Raw genomic sequence first — 23720 nt, 5'->3', positions numbered from 1 at the left:
CAAACAAACAAACAAACAAACAAAAAATCGGGGGAGCTGGACCTCTGTTTCCTTTAAAAAGCTTCAACCCTCCTTCAGGGCTTTAACAGACGTTAAAGGTATGACCATCACTACTGAGTGTGGCCAACATGAGGTACACCATTGAGACACTTACTTAAAAACCGCATGGGACTTTGAGATACCATCATCTCGCCCCTTCCAGTGAAGTTTAGGATGGGGTCAAGGATTAGAAGAAAGACGGCAAAGACATGGATCTCTTCCCTCCCTGGGCACGCCCTTTGCCCCTTGAGAGAGAAAGCCGGTTTCCCTCCCTCCAGGGGAGTTTCCCTGCACCCTACAGCAAGCTGGCCATCCTCTGCGGCAAGCTCCCAGCATGCCCTCTGTGCACATGTAGTGCAGCACCTCTGCCTCCACGCTAGGAGCCCCGGTGCATTTCCTGTTCCTAGTGGCGAGCAGGGTTTGGGTTTTAGGAATACCGTATTGCCCCATGTATAAGACGCACTTTAATTTGGGGGCCCAAAATTTGGGGAAAAAATGTATGGCATAAAGTTATTGAACTAAAGTTTTATTCATCATAAAATTCATGCAACTCCTCACCACTGTCAAAACTCCCACTCACGAGCTTGTCCTCATCTGTGTCTGATGACAAATCACCGTCCTCAACAAGGAGCGCAAAAACAAGCACAAAAAAGCGGGAAATGCAAGTAAAAAAACCTGCAACCGCTGTATAAGACACACTCAGTTTTTAGACCCCAAATTTTTTGAAAGAGGGTATGTCTTATACATGGAGAAATACGGTATCTCTATCCCTATAGCCAGCACCAGGGCTGGCACATATGTCAACAAACTGTGTTCATAAAATGTACAGAAATGCAGCAGAACAAATCCAGTGGGTCTCGCTTACCATTTCCATTGGTTTGAAAAGAAAAAAAAATACAGCTTCCACTGCACTTAGTCTCACAGATGGTACACTAACCTCTCCTCCAGGCAAAGCCTGATACTTGGCCATGGCTTAGAGAGAGGGGAGGTGGGGATGAATTATAGCAGCAAACCAGTCTCGGCCTTAAAGGATTTAAAACGTATTGAGAAGCATGTGCAGGTGTAGCGGAGTTTGTTTCTGACCAAGGAAGGTGGGCTGTGGCCTGGAGAAGACGAATTTAACCTTCTCCTGGGAAGGAAAGAGTGAGTCCTAGGCACAAACCCAGAGACAGCGTACAGTCCGCTCAGGCACCGGCTGCAAAATGCAACTCTTTTTTATTCCCCTTTTTGCTCCACTAAAGGAATGGAATGCAAATCTGCTAGCCTCGTTCTAAGTTACAAATATTAAGTCCACCAAGCCCTTGAGGCGATAGGAAATAGTTCTCTATTCGCTAATAATTTCTGTTGTGGGATTCAGGGGACATCAGAGTATCTATCGTGTAAAAGAAAGAGAGGTCCAGGACAGCTCTGGGCTTTGAGTGGGACATGGGTTACCCTGTGAAAGTAATTCTGGGGAAGGGGGTAAGGATGGGGACAGGGATGGGGACGGGGACGGAGACATGGACGGGTCAGGTGAAAGGTGTACGGGAGACTGCCCGCTCCCAGAGCCACTGCCGTGGGGAGGATGGTCCTGTCCGCGCTGGGACCCTGGTCTCAGTCGGATCCCGTGTGCCAAGCACCTTACAGAAGCTGCAGAGATGTTGGCCCTCGCATACTGCGTGGATATGGACCACGCACGGCTTAGAGCAGTGGTAGTCAACCTGGTCCCTACCGCCCACTAGGGGGCGCTCCAGCTTTCATGGTGGGCGGGAGCGGAGCAACCAGAGTATAAATAAAAAGATAGATTTAACTATAGTAAGTTGTTTTATAAAGATTTATTCTGCCAAACTTAGTGAAAATCCAACATAAAGTACTTGGTAAGTAACTATTATTATATGCTTTAACTTGCTGTAACTCTGTTTTGTAAATTTTATTAAATAAAGTTACCTTCCTACTTTATAAATCACCATTACTGTGGCACCGGTGGGCAGTTAGAAAATGTTACTGCTAACAGAGATACAAAAGTGGGCAGTAGGTATAGAAGGTTGACTCCCCCTGGCTTAGAGGAACCTGCATGGGCAGGTGTGTCACTCTAGGGCACTGATATGGAGGGCGTGGGGCAGGGGGGCGTGGCAGGAAGACCCAGATAGACTAAGGCTGACATTCCAGCTGATGTTGTAGAATTTGGGGTTCTGCTGAGTGAAGCCGACCTATAAAAACTGAAGCCACGCAACGCGGCGCTGCGCAGGGCTGATGGAACTGAACTGGTAATCCATGAGGGCGTCTATTAGTACGGGCAGAAAAGGAGACCAGGAGGCGGTCTGCCACCGAGCCTGACGAATGACAATACCGGGTCTGAGCGTGAGGGCTTCCTCCAAATTTCTCCTCCAACTCTGCCAGTGTTCTCTAGTCAAAGCCTAAGACTCTAACGGAGAGGGTTTTGTGCACAATCACACACACAGTCTCCAAGCAAACTTTTTCCGGCTTTTCCCAGCAGCTGGGTTGGCGACCATCGCTAGTGGCATTTTAGCCGTCATACACTGTGTGGACACTAGATGTCAGCGTACAACCAAGAGCCACACCACAGCACTCCTTCGCGCGCCTGCCCTGCACTGTCCCAGGAAGTCACCTAGACTTTCAAGCCGTCCGTCCCATCTCAGATTGCAGGCAGTCTGAAATGTAAGTGCCCCCCCCCCGGCCTCACTTCAACGGTGGGCACCCAGGTCTCCTGGTTTAAAACACCTCCCGGAGACGAGGAAGCGGGCATCACGGGCTTTGACTCAGAGTGAATTGGCTTTGAAGATTGTATCATAAGCCGCATGCCCTTTCACGGATACTAATACTCCTCGTGCCTCAGTTTATCTCTGCAAGGCTTTCGTTATAGGATTAGAACCCAGAAAACCTCCAGCGTAAGGCATGGCACGTTCTAGTCCTTGAAGGGGTCACGGGCGTGTCTCAGCTGACATCCCAGTCTGCTGCGTGTCCGGTTTGCACCCGGCTCTCTTCGGGTGACCTATCAGCACATTTGCAAACCACGGAACATCACTGTGTGTGACCAAGTACACACATACACACACACACACACTCTTTATCTTTCCTCCCTGATGTGAGTCCTCCGTGCACTAATCCACACACTCATGCAGCCCACATCCTCAAATACCTGCCCTGGCTCCTGGCACAAAGCAAGCCCTCCACAGCAGTCTGACTGGATGCCCTTACCGTTCAACCAGGGACGACTTTATATCTGAACCGCACACTTGAGATCAGCAAGGCTCTCCCGCGATGCTCACGGCGCTGGGGAGATGCTAACGGGGAGCACGTAGTTGTCCTACAGGTGAAAACCCTCAGGCACTCGGTACAATCCCGTCCACCCCAGAACGAGGAGGGAAGGGCGCCTGTACTAAAAATACCCTGTTATCATACTGGTTAGTCAACTTCACCGGAAAAATAAAAAAGTCATTCCCAGTAACTAACTCAGCCTTGCCGTTTGCTTTCCCTCTGAGAACTAAGAGACCCCTTCCTCATTCCTTTGGTCCCCCTGCCATTGGGACGGGAGTGGAGCAACAGCCTGAACCCCACAGGGGAGCCCTGTTCTTGAGTCTTTCCGAAACAGACACACACCTGTCACCGGGCAGTCCACGTATCTGTCCTCAAAGATGACCGGCAAGCTGGTCCAGTCACCGTCAATGTCCAGGCACTCGGCGGGCAGCGGGGGCATGGTGGCGAGGTACTCCGAGTTCCGGATGTCCAGGGACAGCTGGCTGTGGGCCTGTATCCTGGGGACACACGGGCCAGATGAGCACCGAGGAGGACATAAAGGCTTCCCCAGTGCTGCCCCATGCCCTTAGCCCGAGAAAACGTCCAGGAGATGTCCAGCAGACTCCGACAGTCGCCACCTGTCTGTCCACCTTCCTCTCCCCCCCCCAGGCCCTCGTCTGCTCTGTACGGGAACCGGTCTGCGCCCTGAAATGAGGGTCATGGATCATTCCGATCAGGTGAAACCCAGGGCGTCTATCGCGAACCGTTGAGGGGACTGCCATGCGTGCCATTCTAGTGGGACGTGGGCTGAACGCCTAAATGGTGAGGAGTCCTACATTCTGGAAGAAAGTATGAAATCTACATATTTACAGTCTTACGTCTCTGACCAGCTACAGCACCCGGGGTCTGACATATGTCTGTGGCACTTGAATTAAGAACCATCTCAAATTGCTTTTTTTTCTTGCTTACTGTGTGGTCTAATGATAAATTACTTAATCTCTTTTGGGGCCATCTGGGTTTTTGTTTTTTTCTTCTGAACAGAGGGATTAATAACAAACCGTTCCTACCTCAGGAGGTTAACGTGAACATGAAACGAACCAGCCAAGCCCTGAGCACAGCCCAGCGCCAGCCCCAGTAGAGTAAGCCAGCCTCAGGAGGGCAGGGAACGTGTTCACTGTTTCCAGCCCTGTCTACAGAGCATTGTGTAGGATGGGCGACCTTACAAACTGCACAGTGGAAGGTAAACCACCAGTGTGGGCCTGTGGGCACACGGACACGCCCCCGTCAGGTTGTTCCTCCCGCGGACTCTCACGGAACACCTCCACGTGGGCATAGCGCTGGCCAGACAGCGGTGAGGCCGAGGGGGACAATGAAACACACCCTGGCTACCAGCACGTTCTAAATCATTTCTTGAACAGTTTGTTTTTTTTAAATACGGCCACCCCTTGCAGCAAACGGTCTCCATGCTGCGTGGCGCTGTGGTATAACCACACACACTCCCAGATACACACACACACACACACACACACACACACACACGCTGAAACAAGTTTCATTCAACACTCTGACTCTTATTACCTATTCTGGCTTCTCCCATCCTGCCCCAGCCTAGCCTACCCCCCTCCCATCTTCTGCCCTTTTTTTTTCTTCATTGAACAAGTGCCATTCCAAATCCACTAAGTTGATTTCACAGGCTAAATGATCGTGACTTATTGCTGGAGAAGCGCAGTCCGGTCTGAACTTGAACAAAATGGGTCTTGACAGATGAGCTCCCCCGGGACCGTCCTGTCCTCCTGCTTGTCTGTCCTCTTTCGGAGGATGGTGTGTGCCTCTTCTGTCAATGGGCCGTCCTCCCAGTGGCAGCTCTGTCTCCCTCTAGCTCTGGTGTCCAGAGGAGCATGCCACTGTCTCTGCATAGTGCACAGTGACCAGCATCACGCAGAACCTGGCCCCTACCACCGTTAAAGTTTCACTTCTGGTCACAGCACTTTGTATCTTTCACATAGTAATTTTCTCCATCTGAAATAAAATATCCTTCTCTCTGTTTGATAGTTCTTATTCTTTTTATTATTATTATTAAATGAGAGGTGGGCAGGCAGAGAGAGACTCCACATGTGCCCCAACCAGGATCCACCCGGCCAGCCCGCCTACAGGGCAGTGCTCTGCCCATCTGGGGCCACTGTTCCGTTGCTCTACAACTGAGCCATTTTAAGCACCTGAGGGAAAGCTATGGGGCCATCCTCAGCACCCAGGGCCAATTTGCTCAAATCATTTGAGCCATGGCTGTGGGAGGAGAAGAGAGAGAGAGAGAGAGAGAGAGAAGGGGAAGGGGAAGGGTGGAGAAGCAGATGGGCGCTTCTTCTGTGTGCCCTGACCAGGAATTGAACTTGGAACTTCCACATGTTGGGCTGACACTCTACCACTAAGCCAACTGGCTAGAAGACAGTTCTTAGTCTTTTATTATTCATTTTAGAGAGGGGAGAAAGAGAGAAAGAGGGAGAGAAAGGGAACCGGGGGAGGAGCAGGAAGCATCAACTCCCACATGTGCCTTGACCAGGCAAGCCCAGGGTTTTGAACCGGCAACCTCAGTGTTCTAGGTGGATGCTTTATCCACTGCGCCACCACAGGTCAGGCCAATAGTTCTTACTCTTAAGGATCTAATTGAAAGTGTGTTTCCTCCTGAAAAGTTTAGTTTCCATCTTAGTCAATGCTGCATTATTACAAGTTAACATCTACCATGAACTGAAGGGTTACACACGTCTCTAATCTCGAAAGTTACACGATGGGGCACCTATCACAACCTCCTCTCACACCGAGACACACTTTTCCATGGCGCTTGGCGTGTTTGGCCTGTCCAGGAGGAGGGCTGCCTGCGCTGCGTCTGGTCACCTCCGCGTGTGCGCAGCCCCGGGGAACACAACCGCGGCCCAGCAGCCTGAGGTTTACCGGGGGGGGGGGGGGGGGGGGGCTCATTCCTCCTCTGCAGTATTTTTCTCAGCTGTCCTGACTTTAGTTTTAGAAAATACATTCAGGCCACTGTAGCTGGGGGCTGCAATGAATGAGTGAGTGAATGAATGAATAGGTGATAGGCTCTCGATAATTCTGCATAAGCTACTCTAACTCGCAGATGGGTTTTCCTTGGGTCCCCTCTCACTGTCACAACCCGTCAGGCACACTTTACGTGACAGTGTACTTTCCAAACACAAGGACCTGTAGAAGGAAATACGGTTACCAAGAGGGGGGTGCGAAGACCTTCCGGTCTGTCCTGAGGGATGGAGGAAACTCCCGTGTTTCTCTTCCAAGGTCTACTGGGGCCTCTCACACATGACTCCACCCACACTGAGATTTCGCAGTGAGTGTATCATTCAGAAACAAAGAGAAACCCTTGGGCTTGGGTGGCAAAGGCCACTGCACCTGGGAGGCACCGCCGTTTCTGCCCCCCGAGGGGAAATCTGAGCTGGGAAGGAACCCATTTTTCATCAGCCCTCTGACATTTTTGAGTGTTTTGGTATTTCTTTCAATTTTGGAGAGAGAGAGATGAACTTCAACACGCATCCGTCTGCCTAATGAAGGTCAGTCTTAAGTCGTATGCTAAATGCGCCCGGTCGCCCCTGCAAAGCCCCTGTGTAGTCTGTGTGTTTTCCGACATAGCTTGTGGCCACACCACCTGCTTCTCACTCATTTTTGCAAAGCAGACTCGGCCCGGATCTCTTCAGGGGCCCAGGAAGTCTTGACTCTGTCTGTGGAACCACAGTGACACTCAACAAAAGGAACCCGGGCTGTTGACCTTCTCCGCCCTGGCCGCCCCTGCCTCTGCGGTTTGCCGGACGCCCCCCTGCCCGCAGAGAAGGTGCAGCCTGAGGGGGCAGAGGGGGGTGGGCCTCCCTCCCGCACCGCTGGAGACAGAGGGAAGCGGTCACTTTCAGCAACAGGGACTTGGGTATCTGCTGTAAGGGTGTCACGTGGGCATGTCAGGGGTTTACTCACAGATTCTCCTGAAAGGTCAGGATGGCAAGTTTCTGGTGTTCCATATAAAAGAAGGCCTCGGAGAACCTTCGGACCTGCGGGAGAAAGCCACGGAAACAGCTTCGTTCGTGGGGTGCGCGCCACCTTGATCTTTCTAAGGGAACGGAGGTCGGAGGGGGTGGGTCCTAATCGTAGGAGCTGGGCCCACCCCCTCCCAGAGGTTCTGAAACCACAGCCTTGCTCTTCGTCCACGGCAGTGGGGGCCTCCTCCCCTCTACAGCTCCAGAGACGGTTGATGGACTCGGCTGACTGCACGTCTACGGTGAGGGCCCCTCCCCTCTACAGCTCCAGAGACGGTTGATGGACTCAGCTGACCACAGGTTTACGGTGAGGGCCCCCTCCCCTCTACAGCTCCAGAGACGGGTTGATGGACTCGGCTGACTGCACGTTTACGGATCTGCTCTTGCCTTGCTCTCTGTCCTGTGTCTATGTAGGTCTTACTTCTTCTATCAGATGATAAGGCCCTTGAAAACGGAGGCCATAAACACTTGCAGCAGAAACAGAATTTGCAGAGCCAGGCATGCACGCGTGCCCCCAGGCACCCCGTGGACACAGAGAGTCAGTCCCTCGGCAGGGAGTGGTGTCCACGCACATCCACTCTGGTAGCAAAGAAACACACCAAGAAGGACGTCCTGCATTTGAAATCACTTTTCAGGACACTTTCGAAGCCCCTGCAACTTCCCTTGATCTGGGCTCTTGTCGTCTGGTAGCTAAGGGAGGTTTTTTACAGAGGGAAGAGCCAAGGTTTGAGAGGCTAAGCGGAAAGAAAGAAATCTTAGGGCCCGTTCATGGCAGTCACCCCCAATTCTCACTCTGCCCAATAAACCAGCTGCCGGGGAGCTTCCTTGAGAGATCGCTGCATGGGATGCACACCGCATGACGCCTTACCCGCAGGGTGTGGTGCTCCTGTGTGAGGTGCGTGGTCACGTGGGGGTGGAGAGTCACCGTGTCCAGGAACTGGGTCCACAGGGCCATCAGGTGGGAGGCCAGCCAGGCGAGGTCCTTACTGACCTGCTCGGCGATCTTGTCTGGACTGTTCAACATCTGAGGAGGCAAAACGGTGGCAGTGAAGGCCCCCTCGTCCAGGAAGCCCCTGCAGTCTTCCTCCTGCCGTCCTTCCTGACTTCTCCTGCCTTCCCTGGAGTTGACTCTTTACCCCGTTACAGCCCGAACTCGGGACTCGGCAACCATCACAGGATTCCACTTGCTAATATTTACTGTTTGGCCTGTAGAACACTACGCAGTCTCCTGTGTACTTCCCGTTTCATTCCTGCAGCCACCTTTCGGTGGCATTACCGACCATCGCTTTACGGAAAAGTTCAGTGAGACTCGGAGGGTTCCACAGTGCGGCCGAGGGGACACACGGCCGCAGTCCACCTGCCGGGCCGTCTAACCGCCAAGCCCGGTGCCGCGTGGCCCGCACGTGCAGGGGCTCTCGCGACGTGTCCGGGGAAATGACCAGGTCCTCAGAACCCCGAGTCCCGGAGCACTGAGGTGACGTCCACACGGCGGGTGCTCACGGCGGGCACCCCTGCTCCAGCGCCTTCTCCCATCACTCCAGGTTTCTCCGGAGGAGCCCCGGTTGCAGGAACCCATCCTGGCAGCAGCCAACCCACACACAATGTGCTTGGGGGTGACGTGCATTCTGGACGGGTGTCCAGACACGGCTCCAAAATGAGAGAATGAGCCTTACTGTCTTATTTTTTTTCTTCTTCTTTTTTTTCCCTTCTCCTTCCTGTCTTATGATGGGAGCACTAGTCCCAGCGCTGGCTCGGCTGGGAGAGGACAGTCAAGCAGGACACAGCCTGTCTGGGTGCAGCCCCATGACCGACGGCCACAGGTGTCGGGAAGCCCACAGGAAGAGGTCTGGCTGATGGGAGGGTAGGTCACGGTCGGCCCCTGGGAAACCTCCAGGCTGCAGAGTGCGGCTCCCAGAGGGAGGAACGGCGACTTCCACCTTCAGATTCACTACGGAGCGTCCAACTCCATCCTGGGCGTCACGGTGCCCCTGACCACACCCCTGCCCGCCTTTTGGCCCAGGTCTGCCCCTTGCCTGGCCACAGAACCTGCCCACAGCGGCCTGAACACCCAGCTTCTCCCAAGTAGCAGGTCCCTGTGTGGCTGCACGTTCTGCTTGGAATGCCTCCTCTCACCTTCCAACCTCCCTCCCCTCGTCTCCACCATGTTGACTCGTCTGCTCTCCCCACCTCCTCGTTTCTGATGATGCTCTTGAAACAGCCGTGTGCTTATTGTGCACATGGAAGACTAGGCTCCGTCACGTCCCCTTGGCCCGGCCCAGACTCGCGTGGCCCCGCTCACCATGTAGCTCGCCCCCCCCCTTTCCTGCATTCTCAGCTGCAGCCTTCTCCGTGTTCCCAGGGTCTGTCTACACCAGTGCTGGTCAACCTGGCCCCTACCGCCCCCTAGTGCTGGTCAACCTGGCCCCTACCGCCCCCTAGTGGTGGTCAACCTGGCCCCTACCGCCCCCTAGTGGTGGTCAACCTGGCCCCTACCGCCCCCTAGTGGTGGTCAACCTGGCCCCTACCGCCCCCTAGTGGTGGTCAACCTGGCCCCTACCGCCCCCTAGTGGTGGTCAACCTGGTCCCTACCGCCCCCTAGTGGTGGTCAACCTGGCCCCTACCGCCCCCTAGTGGTGGTCAACCTGGCCCCTACCGCCCCCTAGTGCTGGTCAACCTGGCCCCTACCGCCCCCTAGTGGTGGTCAACCTGGCCCCTACCGCCCCCTAGTGCTGGTCAACCTGGCCCCTACCGCCCCCTAGTGCTGGTCAACCTGGCCCCTACCGCCCCCTAGTGGTGGTCAACCTGGCCCCTACCGCCCCCTAGTGGTGGTCAGCCTGGTCCCTACCGCCCCCGAGCGGGCATTCCAGCTTTCATGGTGGGCGGTAGTGGAGCAACCAAAGTATAAATAAAAAGATAGATTTAACTAGAGTAAGTTGTTTTATAGATTTATTCTGCCAAACTTAGCAAAAATCCAACATAAAGTACTTGGTAAGTAATTAGTATTATATGCTTTAACTTGCTGTAACTCTGCTTTATACATTTTATAAAGTAAAGTGACTTCCCTACTTTATAAATCACCATAACTGTGGAACCAGTGGGCGGTTATAAAATGTTACTACTAACAGAGATACAAAGTGGGCGGTAGGTGTAACAAGGTTGACTTCCCCTGGTCTACACCGTGGCTGATGGATGGTGGGAGCTCAGCCCTTCATTACTGAGTGAACCGGACGAGACGCACACCGTGCCTCAAGGACTGGACGTCCCTGATGGACGTCGGACATCGTAGCCTGTCACTCACAGCTCCCCCTCCACGGCAGCACTGGGGACAGCTTCTAAGCTCGGCCACCAAGTGCAAAGGGGAGAGAAAGGAGCACTCTTCATCCAGTGTGTCTTTGGGGCCATTTCCCCCCCCCCCAAGCTGATCACAGAAAGAAGCGCCACATAGGGTTAAGAAAGCTTCTAATTAAGCCACGGGGGTGGGGGGGGGGGCTCTCCAGCTCTCACAGATGCCTGATCCTGTGTGATCACAGGTGATGGGGGTGGACAGGAGAGGCCCTCACGGAACACGGCCACTTGGGCTCAATGCCAGGGGTACGGCGCCCCCTAGTGGAGTTTCCGAGGGTAGACACTATTTCCACTGTGGTCCAGCTGAGCCAGCTGTCTGCACCTTCTTACCCTGGGGACACGCTAGAAGCCGAGAATCTCCTGCCCCACCCCAGACCCACCGGAACCTGCATTCCAACAAGTCCCCCAGGCAGTCCACATGCAACACTGGAGTTTGGGGAAAACTCTAAAGTGAGAGCGAGAGAGAGATGGATGTTTCTCCGAGGAGTTCCCTCTAGCTGAGCCCTGGTGCTCCCGGCTACCCTGGGAAAGATCTACTGTATTTCCCCCCGTATAAGACACACCTTTTTTTTTTTTTTTTTTTTTAATTTGGTTTCTAAAAACTGGGTGATTTTTTTTACTTGCATCTCCCACTTTTTCGTGCTTGGTTTTGCACTCATTGTTGTAGATGAATAAAACTTGAATTGAGTTCAATAACTTTAGGTAATACATTTTTTCCCCTCAAATTTCAGGCCCCCAAATTAAGGTGTGTCTTATGCATGGGAGTGTCGTAGACATGGGGAAATACAGTAAGCAACCAAAGCTCCGAGTTTCCCTCTAGAGTTCAGGCTGAAAAGTACCTGCCAGGCAGGCAGAGGTCTCCATGATCCCAGGGGACAGGTCACTCCCGAGGGTATTAGTGTCCCCTGCCGGGAAACAGGGCGGATAGACCCTGCATCCTCAGATCAAAGCGAGGATTCAAAGACAAGGCCTGTAACATCTTTATCAATGGGATCTCCCTCAACAAGACGTTTTGGGGATTAAATGAATTAATTTAATAAAACCCACTGGCAAGGAGCTTAGCAAAGAAAAAAAGAAAAAAAAATCAAACAAGTAAACAAAAGCGGCAAAAAGCAGGCTGCCCCGCTCGGTGGCCGCTCATGTCTCTCCAGTACTTTCTGCGAGGAAGGCCCAGAGTAAGGAAAGACCATCCGATGATGTGGGGTCTTCCAGAAGCGTGCGGGGGCGGCCAGGGAAGAATGTATTTGTATGACAGGAAATCCTACCTTTCTGCATTTTTAAAGAAAATTGGCCACTGCTTTCCGGCAGGTTCTTGGTATGTGTTGCACCCGTCTGCCAGATGAAGGCATGAGGCCAAGTTTTATCAGGGGGTTTTCCGCCCACGGTGGACAGCACGCCCGGACCCCTTCCTAGTCAGGCCGCAGGGCAGAGATCCGTGTCGCCTGCCCGTCTCACCTCCCATGCCACCCCGTGCTGTGCTGCAGCTCTCGGGAGCCAAGGGCATGCCGGGTGCCTCCCTCGGTCCCTTCTTGCCCTGGGCTCTGCGTGGCTGTTCCCTCCCACGGCCTCCGACAGCCCCCTCATCTAACACCCCCGGCCTAGCCCGGACCCCGCTGGCAGTGGCAGTCTGATGCATGAACCGTCTGCGTCACGGGAGGCTTCTAGCCAGTCCTGGGGAGGTCTCTTCCGCCTTGATCGTCCAGCAAACGGCAGCGGCTGGCACAGTCAACGCTTAATAAATGTCTATATAAAGTTCACACGGAGCAAAGACACATAAGCATCCATAAGCATCGCTCCACGGCTGCAAAGCTCCGTGTTTGCAAATTGTCTTCAATCACCTGAAAGTTTCTACCCACCCCAGCCATCAAGCCCCATGCATCCCCCAGACAGACGCATTCAAGACCGTGTGTGGCCACTGGGTGGCGATGTCCTGCCTCCGAAAGCTCTCAGGGCCCTGAGCACACCTTCTCGGTCTCGGAGAGGGGGCTCTGCTTCTTCCAGCCAAGCCCCAGGCCTGCCCTTCAGCCAACCACAGGAGTAGGCTGATGTCCACCCCCAGCTCCCTTTCCCTCCCTGTCCCCCAGCCCCAGCCCTGCAGCAGTTAGCTAATTCCGTGGCTTTGTGTCAGATACAGCCTGGGTACCGTTCTCTCTCAGAACCAGGATCACATGCCTGGCTCTGTGCACCGGCCAGCTCACTTCCCCCAGGTGACGATCACTGTCCTCACAGGACACCGGTCGGCACGATGGGACTGGGAGGGCCGCAGGGTCATCAGCCTGGCACGCCTCTGCACAGGACTTACTGAGCACCTATTCTTAGTTCACTCCTGATGGATTTCTGGCAAATGCTCATTGCCGTGTGCGTCATTGTCACTATTGCAGAAGCTTGCCTCCTGCTGTGTCTGATGTCCCCTGAGCATAGGGGCACGGTCACCACCACCCTCCGTGAGAGGCACAGAGGCGGTAGTCGCTCAAAGCTTGTTAAAGGGGCGGGCAGTGGACAAATCAGGGTGGGGTGAGCTCCGCAACCAGAAACCTGTTTTCCTGGTTAGCTTCTCCAAAACACCTATCACGGAGCCAGGCACATGGCAGGTGTCTCACAGACGCGGAACGACTTAGGGTTAACGGGGTGCAGGTGCCTTTCTTCCGCCTGGCGGGCTGACAGTCCGGCCGCTCGCCTCTGGCTCCTTTCTCAAACAAGCGACCACGTCCACCCCGCGTCACCGCAGCCACTCAGCCCGGAGGGCTCAGGTCCCCGATTACCTGGAGCTCCGAGCACAGCTGGGACAGCGTCTCCTCCACGGCCAGGGGCTCTGGGGAAGGAAACAACAACACGCACTGAAACGGGGCCGCTGCCGAGGGCGCGAACGCAGCGTGGGGCCCGTGGGTGGGAGAGTCACAGAAAGACACGGTGCCCGGTGACAGCCCTTGCGTCTGTCCCCTCCGCCCAGGGGAGCTGCGTGGGCCACGTGGAGAAGCCTGACCCGCAGCCTGTGACCTCCCACGTGAACGCAGCATGGGGGCCCCTGTGTGGGAGGGTCACAGGAAGACACGGCGCCTGGTGACAGCCCTTGCGTCTGTCCCCTCCGCCCAGGGGAGCTGCGTGGGCCACGTGGAGAAGCCTGACCCGCAGCCTGTGACCTCCCGCCCCAGAAGGTCAACAAGGGCTCTTGGTGCAGTTCAAGCCAGTGCTACGTTCTCCTGTGCCTTGGCAGGTGCGTGTGGGTGGGCACACACAGGCGGGTGACACACACACACTGCATGAGGGATCTTGGGGTCTCTGCTTTTACACCCCAAGATCCATGGGAGGAGAAACATGCAAAGGCATCGCTGTTGTGTGACGTGTTCAGTGCGATCATGGGCACACACAAGGCCACCAATGCTGTCCGAACCAAGGCCGTCTCAGCAGGGGAGGTCTAGGGGTCCAGGGCGAGGGGCTGAGGTGCCCAGCAGGTCTCTGTTGTTGACCTTGAATAGCAGGCTAGGGACCTGACTTCTGGTCACCGGGTGAAGGGGCCCCAGCAGAGGACTTTGAACAGAACCTCGACATTTCGCTTGCTGTAACTGAGTGTGGTATGAAACAGGTGACCCCTCCAGGGTTGGGTCACTAGGATCTCTGCACTCTTGCCAGAGTCCTGCCACACATAGCTGTGTGACCCTGAGCAGTCACTGTACCTCTCTGAGCTTCAGTTCCATCATCTGTCAATCAAGAGGACTCAGGTCCAATGATCTCCATAACATCAGATGATGGGCAAGTAGCAATTCCCTCCCAGAACACCAACTGTGATGGCTCCACCCAGGTGAGAAGGTCCGTATCTGTATTCATTGCTCAGGATTCTTCTACACTCTGGTAGGTTGCAATGCTGCCACTACCACCTCATTAAGATAAGTCTATAAACTAGCATTTATCCTTGGGAAACAACTTGACATTACGTTCCCACAGGATCAGGTGTGCAGTAGGTGTTCAATAAACCCTCAGTGGATGAATGAGTAAGTGAATGAACGCTCCCTTGAGTGGCCTGTGCCTTTTCTTCCGGCATCTGTGCGTCCAAGATTCCCTCCTGCTAGCAGGATGTGCAGAGCGGAAACACCGCCCTGAAGCTGGGCTTGTGACCCTGAGGCTCACGCCCCGGTCAGCAGAGGCCAGGGAGGGCGTGGTGAGTGCGTGCGGGGCCCCTTACCCAGCTCCACGCGGGGCAGCTCCGGGACCTCCCTCAGGATGAGCAGGAAGTAGGCGCGAAGTCCCCGGTAGGCCTGGAGGAGCAGTAGGCACAGCCCCCGGTGCCACTTGTGGGCATGCTGCACGCAGTCCTCGGAGGGCACGTAGAAGCTGCCCTGCTGGGGGACAGAAAGCAGCTGAGGGCCAGGGCACACGGCCTGGTCCTGCGGGGAGAGCGTGGAGGGACCGAGGGGCGAAGGCACACGGCCTGGTCCTGCGGAGAGAGCGCAGAGGGGCCGAGGGGCCGGGGCACAGGGCCTGGTCCTGCGGAGAGAGCGCGGAGGGACCTAGGGGCCGGGGCACAGGGCCTGGTCCTGCAGGGGAGAGCGCGGAGGGACCGAGGGGCCAGGGCACGCGGCCCGGTCCTGCGGGGAGAGCGCGGAGGGACCCAGGGGCCAGGTCACAGGGCCTGGTCCTGCGGGGAGAGTGCGGAGGGACCCAGGGGCCGGGACACACGGCCTGGTCCTGCAGAGAGAGTGCAGAGGACTGAGGGGCCGGGGCACAGGGCCTGGTCCTGCGGGGAGAGCGCGGAGGGACCGAGGGGCCAGGGCACAGGGCCTGGTCCTGCGGGGAGAGCGCGGAGGGACCCAGGGGCCAGGTCACAGGGCCTGGTCCTGCGGGGAGAGCGCGGAGGGACCCAGGGGCCGGGACACACGGCCTGGTCCTGCAGAGAGAGTGCAGAGGGACCGAGGGGCCGGGGCACGCGGCCCGGTCCTGCGGGGAGAGCGCAGAGGGGCTGAATCTCCTCCCTGAGCCCGTGTGCAGGGAAGTCATGGCGTCTGCCACGCCTCTGCCTGACCACGGGAAAGTCGTAATAGGAACGGTCACCCCACTGACCACAGAGGAAGGGGATGAGGAGGACGATGATGACAGCGCTGACCTCACGGGCTCGTGACAACTGAACGGCACCCCCTGACAAGCCTCCTTCCCTTGTCCCTACAAGAAGAGGTGACGGGGACAGAGAGAGGCGGGTCCCTCGCCCCAGGGAGAAGAGGAGTTTAGAAAAACCGCCGTTGTAAGTGGGCGACTCACACCTTGTGCTGAAAGGGAGGAAAACGCATCATGGATAAGTTAGGAAGGACGTCATGAGGTGACAGAACCCACGTCGGGAGAGCATTCTGTGAGGGGCCCCGAGTGGGACCTGGCCAGGCCCCGCGCAGGACCGGGCTCTGCCTGCCATGGTCCCCTTCTGACTTGAGTTTAAGAGACACATTCAACAAGAATCAAAACACTTTCCCGTGTCATAAGCAACACATGGCACTGCTGTGACCCGTGTGTTCCTCAGACCCCAGGTCACCCGTGCCTCCCCAGCCCCCATCTCTCCGGCAGCGGGAAGAGCAGAGATCAGGGTGGAGACCCAGGCAGAGCCTCGCACAGCAGGGTGTGGGCGGCCTCCTCAGTCAGGTCTGTGGAGCAGGGTGGAAACCCAGGCAGAGCCTCGCACAGCAGGGTGTGGGCGGCCTCCCCAGATCTGTGGAGCAGGGTGGAAACCCCTGTTTATGAGCATGGACAGCCCCCTCCTGCTTCACTGCATCTGACAACCTGCGGGCCCCATAGAAGGCAAACGAGCCAATTCCGGTCTTCAAAATGAAATATAAATACAGACGCATCTCCATATTACCAGGAAAATACAATACAGAATGCCTCGAGCCCCCAGAATCCAATATTTTCCTGTAGATCCTTCTAGAATATGTCCATGTGGACATGTACACAGAGGTGGGTCCATACCCTTAACATACGCAGGTGCATCCTAAAACCACACGCAGACACGCTCACCAGTGGGCAAGTGCTCTGGGCATTTCTCTGCTCCTTGCTTTTTATCAGTTATCATGTCGTGACGATATTCCTTATCGAACCAAATAGTAAGTGACAGGAATGCCTATTCCCCTTTCCCAGAACAGGAGACGGTGTTTCAAAGCATCTAATGACTTCACAAGGTCACTCTGTCACACCTGCAGCGGAAGTGAAGCCCAAGTTCAGGTGCTCAAGGGCGGCGGGCCGTTCTCAGCGTGGGGCACGGGCCTCTGGGAACTGTGCCAGCCCCGGACAGACGCCCGGCCGGGTCTGCCTGCTCTGCCTGCCTTCAGGTAAGTCCTGCGGGGACACCATCAGCTGGGACGTGGCCGAAAGAGAAGCAGACAGCGGACGAATACAATAAAGCCTGCAGCTCCAGCAGCTGCGGGTCCCTCGTCTGTGCGCTTCGAGCAGCCCTGCACCTCCTGTGTCTGGCCCTGCCCCCTGCTCACAACACCACCTTCTTATCGCTGGTCTCTCCTCGGAAACGTGTCCCCGGTCCCACCAGAGAGGCCCTACGACGTCTGCGACCAAGTCTGGCTTTTAAGACTAGCTACCAGTATCATGGACTTTGTTTTTTCAAGAGAGACACAAAGAAGATGCCAGGAATCTTCACAGAGCTTCTTCAATACGATTACTGAGATCATATCAAGTGAAAATGCTAATCCAAAAAAAACCCTATAACACAAAAATATACGGCTGGAGATGACTACTTTAAACGGAACAAAACAAAGCAGACCTCCTCCGTAAATCACTCACCAGCACCGCGCCTTGAAAGTGACAAAGAGGCCACAGGAAAAGCCCTCCGTGGGCCCCGCGGGCCTGCAGGGTGGGGGCCGGGAGGGAGAGCCGCTGCCCCTCCACTAGGATTGCATGAAGAGGGCTGAGGTGCCTGGTGCACAGACGCTCCGGGCGCTGCAGAGAGGGAACAGGTTCGCAAACCCCCTTTCCCACCGCCCGGAAAGGAAACTCTAAATAATACAGCAGGGCTCAGGCAAGGCAAACGCAGCACGGGGCTGCCTCTGAACTTCAAAGCCGCTGCAGGGCACACTTTGTGGGCGTCCCTGGTGTGTGGCAAAGCAATAGAGTCCCCTAAAAATTTAGGGGGGGGACCTGGAATTATAGGAATCGTCTGAGGGTCGGGAGTCAAGTTCAGCCTTTGCTACTCGCCAGCTCCAGCACCATGGACAGTGCCCTGGTTTGGGCAAGAAAGAATAAGAATAAAACAGCACCACACACACACACACAGTCCAATTAGTCTTGTGATTGTTATCAGTAGGGATTCCATGTGAACCCGTCCACTGATACACTTCGGTGATGGCATTTTCTTTAGTAAATTGGTCAATTCCTACCTCGCTGAGAGATTCTGGCCTGCTTGACCCTTTAATAACTCCTTAGTGATTAGATACGTTGATATACTCACTTGGAATAGTTCACAACCATCCTCCGAGTCACCGTAACGCCTCGGATGCACTTTGGGGGAAGAGTGTCCGTTGTCACTATGGATCTATTTGACTTTGGAGAACGGGGTTTTTATATATTACCAGTGTAATTGGGAGTCCTGTGGGTTTTTTTTAATATTCTTCAGCAAGGCATGGGGTCAGTTCCATTCCATTTATTCTCATGATCCTAACTGCTCTACAGTTGGTGTTTCCTCTGTGTTTAACATGTCAGCCTCAGAGATGAGCCTACACTGCCTCCTCCCACACCCCACCCAGCCCCCCAGAGGGCAATATTCTTAAGTTGATGAAACCAAGCGACCACAGCCACATCATTGTGATGAAATGTGGTGTCATATCAGAAGAAACCTTAGGGTGCTAGGAATGTGCCATGGGGTAGGCAGGGAAGGCTTCTTGGAGGAGTTGACACTGCAGCTGAATCTTTAAAGAAGGGATAGAGAGAGAGTGGGCCCAGCACAGGAACTTTCATAAACAAAGACTTGGAGTGGACGAGTGAATAAAGTGCAGGGAAACAGAATCAGCCGTGTGCCGCAGAGGTGACTGCGTCTAGGACAGAAAGACAGGAGGTGATGCTGGACAGACAGGCTGGCGCCCGGTCGTGGATGGTCTGAACCACCAGGCAGACCAGGCACCGATTCCCGGCACCCAGAGAGAGACACATACGGAAGGACGAGACACGTGCCGGGGTCCTGTCCTAGGAGCTAGCCAGGCGTGTGTTTTCTGCCTCCCGTGTCTGGCTGGTCCTCATGTCTGGTCCTCCACATCTGCAGGGAATTGGAATCCCGGATGTCAATTCTCAAAAGTGGATTGGGCCTGAGAGGTTAAACCAATGGCCCTTGGTGCCATAATTACCAGGAGACCGTACCGAATCCCAGAACAACAGGACCTAGCGCTACGGCCCCCTTCCCCCAGGGTACTCTTCCGGATTCACCCGGGTTAGTGTCTGCGGAGGGCACAGGAATAATGGGACCGGGAGGGGCAAGGTGGACTGCCAGCCGATAAACAGGACCCAGGATGCAGCATGGGGAGGGTCCAGTGATTATCACCTCCACCCCCAAGAGGCCAGCTCCCGGCTCATAAACACAGGTGCTGTCGGCAGCAGGAGCGAGCTGTCCTTCTCCTGGACTGACACGGCCTTGGGACGCTGTGACCATCCTAAGGGTTTCTCCTGTGGAAGCTGGAGAGGGTCACGAGGGTGGGTTAGAGCTGTCCAACTCTACAGTGGGGGACTTTAACTAGGACAGGCATCACCAGCTCCTTCGACAGACGGCACAGAGTCGGCACGGCGGGTGGCTCTCCTCCTGTGAGTTCTGGTCTCTCCCGCGACTCTGATCTTTGTCTCTGCCCTCAGAACTTCTAGCCGGCTTTCCAGATACGGCTTATTCCCTCGGGAACCTGAAATGCAGACCGGCGAGCATTGCAAATAGATTTTATGTGCTGGTAGCGCGCGCGCGCACACACACACAGGCGGCTCCTCATTCCTCCGGAAACTGTTTATGTGAGAGTGAGAGAGCCCCCAGAATCACGTTTAAGAGCAAGAAGGGGGAGAAGGAGGCAGACTGTCTATTTCAAAGTCAGACGAGCCACCCAGGGCTGAGTTATGACTTGAATGAGATATGTCTGATCCGAGAGTCCACACGGCCAACCACCGCCAGTTCCTCCCTCCGTCCCTGCAGAAAACAGGCCAGTCTGTTCGGAGAGAAGACTCAGGCAAGCGGGAGCCCACGGCATGGAGCCCAACACGTGAGAATGCTCCATTCTCTGTAAGAACAGCTCAAGGTGTGCATGCTTGTTCCCGACATGATCGTCACAACTCCAAAACCCAGATAAGACTATCCGCATGATGGATCACTGCTGGCTTGGAACTTTTAAATCAACTCCGTAACATGTGTGCCACTTCATGGACAAAGACGCAGATCAGTGCATCTGTTCAGAGGGCCAAGAATCGAGTCTCCTAAAATATACATATAGTTATCAAAACAAACAGACCAAAGACAACCTGAACCCATTTTAAGTAAAATTTGGATTATGTGGATTGCCACGTTGTAACCAAATGTTGCTGCATTTTTTTCTTTTTTTGTGGCTGCGTTGGCCTCAGGGTTCAAGGTCAAGTTGTTAAGTGTATGGCCACCAAAGTGGTAGCATTTATATGCTTAAGTGAGGTTCGGGCAGCTGACTTGATTCTAAGGCTGGTCTGTATCGGTGGACCCTGGATCCTTGGGTAACACTCTGTTGGGCCCAGTGAGCGCTTTCTACGTGGCATACAGCCTGTTGTGTATGATCGTGTATAAAACAGGAGTAAGAATAGCAGTGACCTCAGGCCCTAGGGCACAGGGGAGGGGGGCGAAGCAGGAGACGGAAGGAAGGTACTTAGCAGAGTGCCTGGCGACCAGGGAACCCCCGACAAGAACGGATGGCTGAGTGCAAGCACGCAGGAGGGAGGCACGCACGCCAGCTCGCAGGTGCCAGGGAGGGGGGGAAGCGGGCAGGGCCCTACGATGCAAAGAAGGGACGGGTCCAAGGGCCCCTCCCACAGAGTGCTGACATCGGCCACCCTGCCGGTGACCCAACCACACACACTGGCCTCCCTGTTCTCCAAGCTGCGGAGATGGAGGCGTGGAAAGAAGAAGAAATGGGGGAACCAGAACCCCGCTTCCCTGCTGCCGCCCAAGCACAGAGGACCCTCTGGCCCTCCGCTCGTCAGGACGGCAGCAAAGCCTCCGATTGTGCCCGTGAGCAAGGATTGTGCGAACAGTAGGTTCTTTAAGCAGCGGGGAGGGGACCCGCTCAGAGAAGAAGACCCGGAACACTCGCCGGGTAAAGGTGCCGACGCTGCCGGTCAAACATGAACAGCGTGCGCACTTTCCTTCCGACGACTCCACTTCTCCTCGTTCTTCCTTAGAAGTAATTCCCCGAACTGTGTGCAACCTTCAGCAGTTTTGCGAGCCGCCCACACGTTGGATTCTTAATGTTTAATTAAGAGCGTTCTGCAGCTCACATGGAACAAGCAAAATTAGCCTGTCAAGGTGATCCTAAAACCCCAGACACACAGCGTCATGCTGACACTCGTATCTGAAGGCAGGCTCTGATTTTGAGGAAAACCATGACGCTTCTCCAGTTCGGTCAGGCGGACGGACGCGTTTTTGTACAAGTTGGCCAAGCAGCCTCCCCATATGATCTTGTAAAAACGTGAGAGGTGGCGATGTGTTGAGTGACAGGAGCACAGACTCCACTGTCAGGTGTCAAGCCGGACACAAGCACTGCTTTGCAGGTCACAGGGTCTGAGATGACCAGCCCACGTTACTCATGGATACAATTATTCAAGAGTCACTGACAGGGCATTGTTTCCGGGCCGGGCAGTAATGAGAGTGCTGATAGGCGAGGTCAGGAAAGATCACTGGCATGTGACTTCTGGGTCCAACATCTCTGCGGTGGGTGTGAGAGGCAGCGCCGGAGGAATGGAGGGAGGACAGGTGAGGGCTCTAACCCACTTAGTCACAAACGCTATGCCAGCACAGAGAAGACATCCTCTACAAAACGGGCAGGCCATGCCCTGCCTCTGGGCTTCCTCCTGAGCTCGCTCCGTGTTCCTTTACCCTTCCGCTGCCCAACTGCCGTTAGCGCGTGTCCTGTTCAACCCAGCCAATGACCTCCCTCCCTCCCAGAAATGTGCATGCACCCACCCACACACACACACACACACACGCACAGATCAGACAGATTACACAACACAACCAAGAAACTGCTTCCCAGACCCTGGCACTACGTCCTTTGAAAAATTAAAATGGAAGCAAACCAGGATAAAACACAAAAACTATTTCTAATGTCCCCACAATAAACGTAAGTAGACACGCGCTCAACACTCCGCGGGAGATGATAAATGCCGCGTGCGTGCTTCCCGAGCCAACCCCACACGCGATCTTCAGCAAGTGCCATCACTAATCACCCAGCTGAACGCGAGTGATTCCGTTTCCATGGGAACAGAAGGTAATATTACACCATGGCGCTTTGATAGATCTTTTATTATTTCAATATTTGTAAAGTGATTTTTCAAGATGATAGAAACTATCAAATACATTCAATTATGCATAACATCGGAGACAGAACGCGTGGGTTTGGCATCTTCCTCTGTCCTGCTCATTTTTCAGGGAAAGAAGGACTCCGATCAGGAGAACAGGCTGATATTTTTGGGGGGATGGATCCCAATAGCCACTGCTCCTGTAGTTCCTAGAACTGCTAAACCTGAACCCGCCCTGGGCAGCTGTCCTCACAGAGGTGACGGAGTGTCCTGCCCGTTGATGGCGGCAAGCATTGCTGGGAAGGGAAGTGCATCTCAGTCGGTCCCCTGACTTACACTCAAGGACAAAAGCTACTAAATGGCAGAGTTCAATTTCAATATGGATTTCTCTACGCCACATCCAGGGCAGGAAGGAAAATCATTCTTTTTCCAGAAACCCACACCAAGTCTTGAACAATTCAATGAAGAGCTGCGTGCTCAAATCACAGTTCACACCTGCTCGGCCGGAGCGGCTGTAGGCAGGGACGTCTCGGGGGCCATCTCTGCTCCAGTTAAGGAGGAGGAACCATTCTGCAGAGATGCAGGGGAGAGGGAGGCGAGGGGCAGACAGGGCGCAGCAGTGCAGGAGGCTGAGGCCGGGGACACAGGGCTCGTTCCTGCCCCGCGCGGATCCCCGGGGTAGGCACACAGGTGCCGGGGTCTGCCACACGGCTCCCTTCTGCTGCCTCCCACTGTGGGGTGCGAGGCGAGCTGGTCTTCTGCTCCGAGCCTCAGCTTCCTTATGAACAGCACGCAGGCGGCTGGTAACTTACCGTGAACATTAAACAGGACACAGCCCAGAGAGCATCAGGCGTCACGGGGCGATGCTTATCCACCTGAGGCCCGATTCTGGGGCACCTGCTGGTCTGAAATGACTCAGTGGGAGTCGTCTCTGCCCCCAGTCAGGAGCTCAAAGTCTGGTGGCCAGAAAACAAGCAATGAGGCAGAAACACAAAGGGCCCATGATCACAGGGAGCAAGAGGACATCTGGGACCCAGAGAAGGGATTCCTGAGTAGCCTGCGGTCCGAGGAGGACGGGAGCTGGGAGGCCTGGGAGGAAGGACTCCTGCCGTCTGCAGAGCCCAGGAGGACACACGGAGGCACAGCTGCTTCTCCCAGGCACGATCCACCCCCCTGGCTTGAGCCAATGCCGGAGTTGAACCCCGACTCCACATCCAGCATTGTGGGTGCGCACGGCCTCCGGCCCAGAGAGGGGACGAGCTCAAGGACTGGACTAGACCCGTGCACGCCCAACTCCCCAGTCGGTGCCTCCTGGTCCACTCCAGGAGACCTCGCCCGGGGAGCGTGTCAGAGCCACCTGGGGAGACAGGAGACCTCACCCGGGGAGCGTGTCAGACCACCTGGGGAGACAGGAGACCTCGCCCGGGGGAGCATGTCAGAGCCACCGGGGGAGACAGGAGACCTCGCCCGGGGGAGCGTGTCAGAGCCACCGGGGGAGACAGGAGACCTCGCCCGGGGGAGCGTGTCAGAGCCACCTGGGGAGACAGGAGACCTCGCCCGGGG

At 55.1% G+C, this 23720-nt stretch overlaps 1 protein-coding gene across 1 annotated transcript in view; it reads right to left on the bottom strand.

The window, feature by feature from the left end:
• FAM135B (family with sequence similarity 135 member B) overlaps positions 1 to 23720 on the bottom strand; it is a 205021-nt gene that overhangs the window by 22098 nt on the left and 159203 nt on the right. The window contains exons 8-12 of the mRNA XM_066265611.1: positions 14848 to 15001; positions 13430 to 13479; positions 8191 to 8346; positions 7264 to 7337; positions 3640 to 3794 (exon numbers count right to left, since the gene is read on the bottom strand). Of these exons, the coding sequence (XP_066121708.1) occupies positions 3640 to 3794; positions 7264 to 7337; positions 8191 to 8346; positions 13430 to 13479; positions 14848 to 15001 (589 nt within the window). The remainder of the gene's footprint in view (positions 1 to 3639; positions 3795 to 7263; positions 7338 to 8190; positions 8347 to 13429; positions 13480 to 14847; positions 15002 to 23720) is intronic.

Source organism: Saccopteryx bilineata, chromosome 3 (assembly GCF_036850765.1).
Source record: "Saccopteryx bilineata isolate mSacBil1 chromosome 3, mSacBil1_pri_phased_curated, whole genome shotgun sequence".
Lineage (NCBI taxonomy): Eukaryota > Metazoa > Chordata > Mammalia > Chiroptera > Emballonuridae > Saccopteryx > Saccopteryx bilineata.
Note: the sequence above shows the minus strand (reverse complement) of the source record. Positions and strands in the feature narration are given on the sequence as shown.